Raw genomic sequence first — 12,169 nt, 5'->3', positions numbered from 1 at the left:
AGAAGGAAAGGAAGGTAGGTGTTGAAATGCACAACATCAGCACACTGAAAAAAGAATTCAGTAATTGAGTTGGCAAGGAACTTCCTTCCCCTTCCCTGCCAGCACTTTGTCAAATGCTTGTCTTGGTGCATTCCCACTGCACGGGAGTCCCAAGCAATGTATCACATACTAGAGAACTGCACAGAAAGGATTAAAAGATCATCCTGACAGACTGATGCAGATGCCAGTGTTAGTGCATGATATTTGAATAAGCTATCACCTCCACACTGCTGGTTTGTACATTTCAGTGGGAGGCTATTTTTAAATGAGGCCACTGAGGTGGTTGGGGTCTTTGCCGAGGTCTTGGTCCTAAACACCAGTAGTTATGAGTCAGCACTGGAAAGCTGATAATAGAGCTGGAAGAGTTTCAATATCCATTCTGGGAATTCAGGTGGAAACAGAATATTTTCTCAATATTTTTCAAAAAATACAAAGTGAAACAATGCAGAAATGCATCTCAAGAAGTTGAGATTTGACCCTTATAGTCATAAGGACAGGGAAAAAAATTCTTTTTGACTATGATGAAGCACCGCAAAGTACACAGTGCTTTGTGTACTAAATACAATTAGATTACAAATAATGCCAAAATTCGTGGGGGGAAAAAAAAGGCAGTTTACATTTTTTTAGGATGAATTGAAGTATTTTGAAAATCAAAAATAATTCTCTTAATTCTGAGAGATGATTTTATAGTTGTAATAAAAAGGGCTTCAACAGAGTGACTGAGTAACACTCATCTGAGCTAACTGCTCAGATCAAGATTTTAGGACAGAATTAAGGTGAGATCTCAAGACAGTTGAACACAGGAAGATTGCCTTACCTCCTTTCATAAAACTATAGCTATGAGTAGACACAGCAACAGTAGGAAGTTATTCACTTAGTAATGATTTCTGGACATTCAAATCTCAAAGATTTAAGATGTTTCAACTTAAAAAGACACTATCCACTTAAAACTGGCAGCAATGAAGAAATGAAATAGATGACATTTGTAAAAACAAAGGCAGTTAAATGCTAATGCAACTGTATGCTAAAGCAAGAAAAAAATGTTTTGAATTACTTTCTGCTATTGTACACTCATTCAAACACTATGCTGTGAGATAAAAGGGGGGGAAGACCGTAACTCTTCCTGTAATCTGGCCTGAGTCTAGGGGTAGGTCAGCTGAAAAAGTTGTGGGAACTGAAACTGCTGTGGCCACATGGGAGTTCTGGTATGAAAATTGACTTCTTTTACTTGATCTTTACAAGGATTCTTGGCAGTAACAATATGGGTAGAGAAAAAATGTGCATCTCTTGACTTCAATTAAGATCATAAAGGCATCCTCTAGTAAAAATTCTGAACCAATCTTTCCCTGCAGCAAAAGCTGTTCTAGTTCTTGATTTGTTACAAATAGATAAATGCAGCATGCCAAACCAAATCAGTTTGTTCTCCAAGGAAATGTTACCAAATGGAGGCCCATGGTTACTTACGTAACTCAGTATTTGACAAAAAAGTTTTTCTTTAACATGCTCTTCAAATGCTATATGCATTGACAATTTAGTAACAAATAAATAAAACCAGAATAAACTGTAATGGAGATTTTCTCCAGTTTATGTCTGAAGACAAAAAACCAAATGGCATGAGAATTGTTATGTTTTTACAGGAGGACCAACAAAAACTTTGATTTCCTTGGTACAAACCAATCTGAAGTAGACTATAAGTAGGGACAAGCACTCATAGGCATAGTGATATGTTATACACAAATGCAGACAGATACTCAAGTCCTCCCCAAAACTGGGTATTGTTGACATATGTTCATGCTTCTGTTTTTAAGTTAAGGTATCATCAGATGGTGCAGGCAAATGTAATTCAATTCAAGGCATGCTATTATATTACTCAAAAAGGAATGTGCATTCCATTTATGTATAAAAAGTATGTATTGTAGTTATGTATAAATACACATGATGACTTGCCTCGTGTGCCCTCTGTTGCTCTAAAAGGCTTTGGTAGTTTCCTGAAATCTCTGCTGCCAACTTCTGTTCAGTCTGAACTAATAAATCCATCCAAGTCTCACATTTCTCCAAGAAGGTCTGCTGCTGCAGCAAGAAAGACTGCAGCTTACTAAAAGAAAGAAAGATGGATTCAGGTAAGGTCTCCTCCTCTCAGTGTTAACAACACACAAGTGTTAAAGGTCTTGCAATAACTTTTCCAGCAAAATTCCATATCAGGTGGTAACACTTTTCCCACTTAGCTCCCTCATTCAATTTCTTCAGTCAACAGTTTCAAAAATAGCAGTCTTCTTCATTTCAAAGCCTGTTAATTTTTGGCAAAACCAACATCTCTGTTCAATGGCTGTGCTCCTTACTTATAAGTACATCAAAGAAAAGGAAATTTGCTTAATGAAATACCCGAAACATTTTCTATATTCTGCAAAAGGTATACTTTGTAACTCTTGTAACCTAAGAAAACTGTAGAATAATCTTTATCTATCCCAACCTGAATCTCTCCGTAGTCTGAGATGAGATCAGAGACCAATGTCTGTTCAGATTCTGCATCCTTTTGATTTCTTTATCATTCAGAGGAAGCCTGTAACCCAGCTCATTAAGACGGTCCAAATCTGGGGCCATGCTGCTGAACTTCAGCATCTGACTCTGCAACAAAAAGAGTGATAGCTGGGAAGTTCAGGAATTACACTATTACAGACTTCAAAATTACGAACTAGCACTCAGTTAAATTTAGAACTGCCTTGGTTGCCACCCAGTGGTAAGCAATCCCTATGCCATGGAAAAATTGCATTTCCAGCATTCAGCTTCTGGTTCCAGACTAAGAGAAGACTTATGTTCATATTTAAATGTTTGCAGAGAAGTATACTCAAACTGCACTGAAGTGTTTTGCTGAATTGAGGATTTATGGCTCAGAGCTGCAAAAGTAGGCTAGTGTTTGAAGCCATATGTTTACACTGTCAAAATATGTGAGCCATTTTCCTTCTTTCTTAGCCTGAATGCTAGGTAGGTAAATTCCCATTAAAATTAGTAAATTTTTTATTTTTAGTTTTTGTTTTGCAGCACAGAAAAATCCAATTCACTACATTAAGAAAATGCCCTGCTTTTCAGCATGTCCAAAGTGGAATTCTGTCTAGTTAATCCTGACAGAAAAATAATGGATGATTAAACCAAAAAAGCAGCATAGATGACAGAGTTCAGCAACTTCCTGATATGGCCTCGGAAAGAAAAAGACAGAAAAAAGAAGCCCCACAAAAGATAGAGTGAAAGACTTCAAATTGAGATCACACGGTACACAGTAGGAATGTTTCTTCAGTATATCAAGTTATGCAAAACGTATAAATTACTTCATCCCTAAATGAAATATCATTGAGACAGGAATTGCATAAATTCAAAAAACGTTGAGAGAAAACACGATGAAGGTAGTCCCCAAGAACTGCTGACATTTCCATTCCCATTTTGATCTGATATTAATTTTATTCTGAACAGTTTGACTATTCTTTTCATCTTTACTTGGGGCAAAGTAACATGGACAGTCACCCCTTGACTACCATCAAACTTCTAAGTTCTCAGTCTTACGCTTTGCATGAGTGATAGTCCTTTACTATACACAGAATACATGTATGATACCTGTGCATACCCTGTACTACAAGTAACTAGGCCAACAGAAAAAAACCAAACCAACACTTCCCACATTTATTTGTCACCTTGAGTTGCTCCATTCTACTCTGTATTGCTGAGAGATCAGATGAGTGACTGGGATCCTGTTCTTTCAATATTTCTTCTGCTTCTGTTATCCAGGTCTCAAGGGCTTCCAGGTTCTTGGCAAAGGCTTGATAGTCCAGAACTCCAGCCTTAAACAGAAAAAGACCCACAGTTTAAGAACTTTGGCTCTGCAGCATCCCTACCGACATCACACTCCTAGTTATTCTCATTCAGACTTGCAAACAGTTGAATAGGCTAGGAGCAATTGCAACTGCTGCTTTGCTTGCTGACTGTGGAATTACTGGGGTATTTTTTTAGGTTAAAATAGTGCATTTTTGATCATAGCAAAAAGGTAATATTTCAACAAAGTGCATAAATATCTCCTTACTTTGAAATAGATAACCTTCTCTAGCTTTCTTTTATGAAACTAAATCCAATGCTTTATTTATTGTCAGCAGAGAGAACTAGTCACTCTTATTGCATTTTTAAATTAAAACCTTTTCTCATGTTTTGTCTCTTCACAATGCAGTGATGTTATAAGCACATTTCAAACAACGTTGGACTTCTCGGGTAAATCCTCTTGTCTCTCAAACAGAAGCCACTACCTCTGCTGCTTTTTCAACCATATAGTTTGCTATGGAATACATTCTTCCACTTCTTTTTTGCTCTTTAGGTCCTGGTGACACAAGCTACTGAATGAGTTTTGACACAAATGGTAGGTGTCAGTCTGGCCACAAAAATCAATTCTACACAAATATTCAGAATCTCTCATTTGTTTTACTGCTGAAGAACTAGCTGGGAAGAGAGGTTGTCTTCAGGGGAGAAGTAGGTGTGGATCCAGCTGTTAGCACTATTGTTGTCTGCAGAAAGCATGGTGACCTTGGCATTCCAGACAGACATTTTCCTGCACGAGGTCTGCTATCCTCTTCAGAGAATTTGGACTTTCTTACAAGGTCTTTATGCTAGACTTGAGCATATTTTCTACTCTCAGCTTTGGCTTCCAAGGAAGTCTAGGAAATTCTGATGAACACGTAACACCATCCTCTTTTCCCAGGCAGTTTTAGCTAATTTATGTGTTTTCAGGTACCACAGGATGATCAGAATCACAGATTGTATATATTGTCTGCATACCTGAAGTACAGCCTGTTGCTTGCGGAGAGCCTGTTCTAGGGTTGACAGATTCTGCTTCAGAGAAAGATGATCAGACTGTATAGCTGCTGCTGCTGAAGCCTCCACCTGGCTTTTCAGCTCCTCCCCCAGATCCTGAAGAACAACCAGTGACTCCTGTGCTGTTTTCAAATCCATGACCACATCCTGTGGAACACATTGAAGAAAGATATGAATAGTTAACCTGACACTGTTGATGTCATTAAACCATCGAAAACTTATATTTACTACCGCATTTCAATGTCAATGTGTCCAGTTACACTCTGTATGACATGCATAATAAAAAAGATATGTCAAAGTACCTGCACAGAAAGGAACATAAGGAAGACACTGTTCAGCTACCTTTGAGCTTTGTTGAAAAGAACCTTTTGAATCGACTGACATGACAGTCCCAGTGGCAGCCCTCACTGGGAACTGATTCAGGACTAGAACTCCCTTTTTTTTCCTGTTATGATTTACCAGGAGAGCTGAAAAAATAACTTTTATAAATGGCCTAACATAATGGTTAAAGAAAGGGACATAAAGAAATTAAGAAATTATGTGAACTGAACTATTTGAATTGCCAGTCCATGGCGCCTGACCATAGTAGCAAATGCTCCAAAAGATCACTTTATTTTTCAAACACTAACATATTTTCTTGTTGCAAGCGTTTGGCTTACATTGAGACAATTAGTATTTTATTTTTTTGGTTAATGACACTTAACATTAACTTAAACTCAAAAGAACCAAAATGTAAGCACAGACAGGAGATAAACTATTTTGCTATCTTGAGATTGTCTTGAAAATGGAAGAACTTCAAGGTTTCAGGGTGAATGGTGTCCTTCCATAAGGAAAGATAAAGACATCCCCAAATTCTTTTCATTCACAAAAAGTGAAAAGTCTTGATTATTGGGAATATAGTCAAAGATTTTATGTTTCTGTCTATTATAAAGAACTCTAAAGATTTAGTTGAGATATTTTACCAAGAAAGAATCCCTTCATTAAGCAGAGACTTAAAACTGACTGAAATTATATAATTTTTCCATCTTCTCCAGAGAAAAGACTTCAGATACAAGCTTCTGAAACACCACAACAACTAATGGAGGGATCAAAAGTCAGAGAAACTCATGAGATTTGGGTAGCAGATTTAAGCTGTCTCTCTTGTGCCTGAGATGCATCAATAAAGTGAAATATGTTTGTAATGCACGTTTCCAAAACACCAAGAATAGAGTTTAGTAATAGAGAACCTCTCAAGATTTTTTTAGCCCAGAGCTGAGAAAAACTGCAAAGCTTAACTGAACATACATTGCAGTCCTGAATCCAAGTGGTAACTTCATCATCAGTGATGTCTTTGCTGGTTGCAGTCTTCAGGAGTTCATTGGTCTGGTCTTCTCGCTGACGGACTGCGGAAGAGCACTGCTGGTAACAGTCCTTGTACCTCTGCCACAGCTGAAGGAGGGCTCTGCTGGCACGCAGTCGCTCTGCAGTCTCCTGCAGAAGGTTGTTCCACCTGGTGAAGAGACTGGATGAATGATCGAAGCTTGGGACTCCACAACAACTATCCCTGTCCCTCTTCCTCTCTGCTGTTTCCCATGGTCTTTTGGCTTTTGAGAAATTTGGTAACAATCAAGATCCGGACATTCAGTGAAAAAAAACAACCAAGAAATATGTTGACAGTCTGTTCTGATTTGTCACAGTGGGTCTGATCTATGGTACATTTGGCTCCTGTGGTACCACATCTGTGGTACATCTATTAATGCTTGAGGTCAGAGCTGCAGCACACCTTTTGAAGTGAACCTCCTCCTATTTCCATGCAGTACACTTTGGTTCACTGCATGGAGCATCTATGTCCAACCATGCACTGCCATTACCAGATTCCTGTAAGGGCCTAAGAGACTCAGAAGAGGTGTGAACAAGGAACCATTTATGCTGCTGCAATTTCCACCCAAACGCTGACAGAAAATTTAAAGTCATAAAGCTCCCTAGAACTTGCTTGTAAAATACTCCCAGACATATTAAAAATATTTGTATCTTTATTATCCCATTAAACATCTAATCCTCCTTTAAATTTTTAGCTTTAATGACAATCAGAAACACATACTTTCTCAAATGTGCTGGTATTTATCAAACTGCCTCATTGTTTCCTTACTAAAGAAAAACAGAATATTTTTCAATTATCTTTACGTGATCAAACCCAAAGTTTTTAAAGCAAAAACTTCATCAGTCATCACTGAAAATGTTAATTCCTACAGTATCTTTTTTGAAACGGGGTGAATAATCCCCCTCTCCACTTCCAGATTCTAGAACGGAACAGAACAGAGATTAAAATAATTTTGGCATGATTCTGTCTTCAAAAAAACCCTGAGCTTTCCACCAAACCAGTTTTTTCTTTTGAATCCTCCCTTTCTGTAGCTTCTCTGAGTAAACCCTTACACTGATTCCTGCCTGAATTCAAAGTTGGGGAAGCTGTTTGCCAAGGTACTGGTGAGGAGCTTAGACATTCTTGCCCATCATGCCCTTCCTACAACTACAAATAGCAACCTAAAATCTGAGGAACCTGATGCATGCATTGCAAACAACATTTTCAGACACAATTTTCAAATTTTAAGTGCAGTATTATTTTCCAGCCCCTCAAGCCCCTCAAGTCCCCCCAAAAATAAAATAATAAAATATAACAGAAATAAAAATTATGGAAAACTGGGTCAATGGATAAATAGATTTGCTACTGAAATTAAAGTTTAACACACAGACATTTTCTACCTCATATTCACTTCTTTCAAAGTGTTGGTAAGTGTTTCAGTCACTGGTGGTTGACATTCTTTCAACAATTCATTGGTCACAGAACCAAACTTCTGTAAGCTATTTTCTTGTTTTTCCAATTCATCTTGTAGGCTCTAGAGCAGAATAATAACAAAACAAAACAAAACCATGACGTATTAAAATTCTGTGATGCAGAAACATTTCAAAATAGTGTGTATCAATTGCCTCATACAGATTATGAATCCAAAAGTTGATTTCATGTGTTTCATATAAATAAAAGGCTGTTTAATATAAAGATTGTAGTTAGATTAATTTGATTTTATATCAAATGTATCAAAAAGTTTTAACCCTGTATTTTTGCAAAATGTAAAGATCTTTTAAAAGAAATTATTCTAAACAAGTACTTTTGTACAGAATGACTAAGTCCATGAACTGATTCAGAAACAAAAACTAACAGATATAAGAAAATTAATTAAATAACATTTTCCTGTTTAGAACAAGATGAAAAAAATAACAACATAAAAAAAGCTTCTCGCTCTTTCAGTTATCATTCTAAAGCGTGTCTGTCAGGGAAGTGTGTCTTGTCCAGTGGAGGGCAACAAGTATGACTGTGGGACTGGAGCACCTCTCTTATGAGGAAAGGCTAAAGGGGCTGGGCCTGTTAAGCCTCAAGAAGAGATGACTTAGAGGGGACCTCATCAATATGTATAAATATCTAAAGGTGGGGTACCAAGAGGATGGAGCCAGGTTATTCTTGGTGGTGCTGAGCAGTAGGACAAGGCAATGGACAGAAACTGATGCACAGGAAGTTCCACCTGAACATGAAGAAGAACTTCTTTACTATGTGGGTGGCCATGCACTAGAACAGGTTGCCCACAAAGGTTGTGGAATCTCCATCACTGGAGATATTCAAGGACACGATCCTGTACCATGTGATCTAGATGACCCTGCCTGAGCAGGGAGGTTGGACTGGGGGACCCACTGTAGTCCCTTCCAAACTTACCTATTCTCTGACTCTGTGAAAATGCTCTTTTTTTAACATTAAATATTTTTAAGTATATTATTACAGTTTGTACAGCCCAGCAAATCTCAGCCCAAGTTTAGTCAAAATCTTAAATAGCAAAAATGTAATTTTCTGTAGCTATTGTTTTACTGAGTCCTCTCTAACACGCAAAATGTTAAAATCTAGAAGACCGGTTGTAAAGTCCATTATTGGTTTCTCTTTAAATCTTCATTTGAAAAGTACTGTTCATGCTTAGAAAATTTACATATGTGTGGACTTCAAATCACACAAATATTTAAATTATACTGTAAATGTAAATTTGAGGGTAAATACTAAATGGAAGAACAGAATATGATAAGAACATAATTTCTTCTACTTTAGTAATCTGGAAATGTTTGTACAATTTTTTTTTATTTTAAAGATGACAACTTTCTCTGAAATAAAAGGTTTTTCTATTTAATAGAACAAAAATTTGAATATTTAATTAGTTTATTGCCATTAATATTTATTTAGAATTTTATAATAGGAATTTCCTTGTATTTTATGCTTTTCTTACAGGGGTAAATTATTTGAACATGTGAGTATCTCAACTTTTGGAACAATATTTTCATTGATCATCAATCTACTGTAATGCTGAAGGGCAAGTTAAAAACGTGATCTCAACATGCTCCTGTAGCTCAGAAGCCTGATGAAGCAGCATCAGAAACTTTAGTCTTAATGGTCATTAGTATAATTTAAAAACTTTTAATAATTTGATGGTATGGCTCAAAATTATAAAGAACAGCATCAAAAATCTAAAAAATAAACAACCATCCCAACTTTATTTTTCTCCAAAATGATAAATGCAGTGGCTGTTTTGTAATGTGTTCTCTTAACATCATGTGATTTTAATGCGCCAGTGCGTCTATACTTCCACTTCTTATGAACCAAAATGTATAGTTATCTGCATCCATGTCATTTCAGACAAAATTAATTCTTCTTACCTGAAGGTTATCAACCTGGACTTTCACAGCTTCCAAAGAACCAGTAAGAAGATAAAAACGGGACAAAGAATATCTGGCTTCTGTCAGGTAACTATTCAGTTCTTCATAAGCCACTTTGTAAATGCTCCACTGATCAAGAACCGATTGCAACAATATCTTCAGTTGGCTAACCTAGGAGGAGGGACAAATAAAGACAAAAGTAAATGAAAAGCATTCAAGATATTTGGAATTTGTTAAAATTATTTTCTTCCTTTTGATCTCACATGCTTCTTGTTCTACATTTCTGATCTTAAACCTATTGAGAATGAAGATTTTGCACAACCGTCAGTGGAGCTTACACTGGGTACAGTATAAAGTTCTGTTGATTTTATAAAGGATGGATGGCAGGGACTGAGAAGATATCAAAATTCATTTCACTTTGGTTCAAACCAGGATCAAGGGGAATTGCTAAAGACTATGAAACACACATCCCTAAGACAGGCAAATCAGTCTATGGAAGTCAGCAGAGAGCTAGCACCAAGACTATATTCCTCATGAGAAGGCAGACTGCTGTTGATCAAACTTTGGATGTTGACAACAAATGCTGATGTCTTCCTTATTCAGTGAGGCCTGTGGGCTTGAAAAGGTAATTCCTTACAGATAATTGGTACTTTTACACTAAATATCAGGAAACATCTAAAAAGCTTCAATTACAAAAATTAAAAGCATCCTTGAAACACGAAATATTATACCCATCTTATGTGGAGTGCACACAAAAACTTGGGAAATGATGGGAAGAGGGACACAATTCAGAATCTCCTCCCCTACAACACAGAAGAAATCCACTAGCTACAACTGCTAATTCTCCCTCCAGGCCTTATTCCTGGAGCTATAATTTGTCCCTTGATGATTCTTTTACCATGTGATCCAAATTGGCCCAGGAATGGTTAATTTCTTGTAGTGTATTCATAACAGCAGAAGAGACTTCTTCTTTCTTGTTCTGTACCAAAGAAAGACCACTCTGTTCTATATTTTCCACTTCTTTTTCCTTTGTTCTTATTGACTCTTCTAATTCCTGAAAAAAAAAAAAAGATATCTTAGTATGTTTGCTTGTTTAATTGGCTAAATAACACCTTGATACAGAAAAGAAGCCCATAAGCTCCTTAGTTTAAAAAACAGGAGTCATGTTTGCATATTTTGGCTTTTTATTCTCAAGGGCCTCATAACTCATCAGCAATTCCATTGAATATTTTATGTTCCCTTTAAAGCCTAATAGTTTGCTGTTAAATAGAAGCACGTCCTCTACAAAAAAGTTTTGTATAATCTTCTGCTCTCATGTAAGTGTACAAACTCATTAAAAATAGGACAGCAGGGCCCAACTTAATTATCTCTAGGCAAACACACCCAGGGCTATTGTCATTGAGAGATGATGGGATGGCTTCTATGAGTGGAGTCTTGGAATTGAAGTACAGGCTGTTTAGGAAGGACAAACAGTGAAGGCGAGGAGCAGGTGTTTCTTTTTAACATCAGTGACCAGCTGAAGTGCATGGAGCTCTGCCCACAGATGTATGAGGAGCTGACGAAGAACTTACAGGTCAGGATTAAAGGAAGAACAAGGATAGGTGATATTATAGTGGTGGTCTGCTACAGGCCACCTAACCAGGGAGATCAAGCAGATGAGAACCTCTTTTAATAGACAGGAGCAACCCCACACCAACAAGCCCTGGTCCTCCTGAGGGACTTCAACCACCCTGATTTCTGTTGGAGAGACAACACGGGAGGGCATAAGCAATCCAGAATGTTCCTGGAAAGCATTGATGATAATTTTCTTCTCCAAGTGGTAGAGGAGCCAATGAGAACAGAGGCTATGCTGTACCTTGGTCTCACCATTATGGAGGTGAGAAGATGGGGAATGTTAAGCTCAAGAGCAGCCTGGGCTGCAGTGACCATGAAATGGTGGAATTCAATATCACTAGAGTGGCAAGGAGGGTACACAGTAAGCTCACTATCATGGATTTCAGAAGAGCAGACTTTGGCCTCTTTGGGAAATCACCTGGTAGAGGGAAAAATGCTGTGTGTTTTAATTTGTCCTAGAACATTGAGAGGGCCTTTTAATTAGTCCAAAGCTGACTCAAGCCTCTGGAAAAAAATTAATTTTGTCACCCAAGGAAAATGACAAAATGACTTCCTAGCGAAGGATGTCAATTTGCCCTGATTCCTCACATGAACTGAAGTCTTTATTCCTTTGACGGGGCCCAGTAAAGCCTCTTGCTTGAGGACAGCAAGCCTTTCCCTTTTTCTAGATGACAAGTTCACTGGAGTCCAGCCAACAATAACAAGCAACACACTGCAGGAATTTTCTTCCTCAAGGTTGCTTGTTATTGAGAAGCATTAATGAGCTTGATAGCATTTTGCTCATGCCTTAATACTATGAGAATGAAGCTAGAAAGTGAAGGACAAGAAGACTCGATAAGCAACTGTGAGTCATATAGCACGTTCCCATAAGCTCATCCCTAGCCAGGAAACTACCTATATAATTTCATAGCATGGTGCAGGGAGATCCAAGAAAGTTCTGCAG

At 37.5% G+C, this 12,169-nt stretch overlaps 1 protein-coding gene across 22 annotated transcripts in view; it reads right to left on the bottom strand.

Moving 5' to 3' along the window:
- Nucleotides 1-12,169, bottom strand: part of SYNE1 (spectrin repeat containing nuclear envelope protein 1) — a 296,931-nt gene that overhangs the window by 53,892 nt on the left and 230,870 nt on the right. For all 22 annotated transcript variants that reach the window (XM_027634233.1, XM_027634232.1, XM_027634231.1 and 19 more), the window contains 8 exons: nt 10,511-10,666; nt 9,613-9,783; nt 7,627-7,760; nt 6,172-6,376; nt 4,852-5,034; nt 3,723-3,869; nt 2,510-2,664; nt 1,987-2,134 (listed from right to left, as the gene is read on the bottom strand). In XM_027634233.1, coding sequence (XP_027490034.1) covers nt 1,987-2,134; nt 2,510-2,664; nt 3,723-3,869; nt 4,852-5,034; nt 6,172-6,376; nt 7,627-7,760; nt 9,613-9,783; nt 10,511-10,666 — 1,299 coding nt within the window. The remainder of the gene's footprint in view (nt 1-1,986; nt 2,135-2,509; nt 2,665-3,722; nt 3,870-4,851; nt 5,035-6,171; nt 6,377-7,626; nt 7,761-9,612; nt 9,784-10,510; nt 10,667-12,169) is intronic.

Source organism: Corapipo altera, unplaced genomic scaffold, assembly GCF_003945725.1.
Source record: "Corapipo altera isolate COAL_440 unplaced genomic scaffold, ASM394572v1 2b, whole genome shotgun sequence".
Classification (NCBI taxonomy): Eukaryota; Metazoa; Chordata; class Aves; order Passeriformes; family Pipridae; genus Corapipo; species Corapipo altera.
This window is presented reverse-complemented; position numbering and strand designations above follow the sequence as displayed.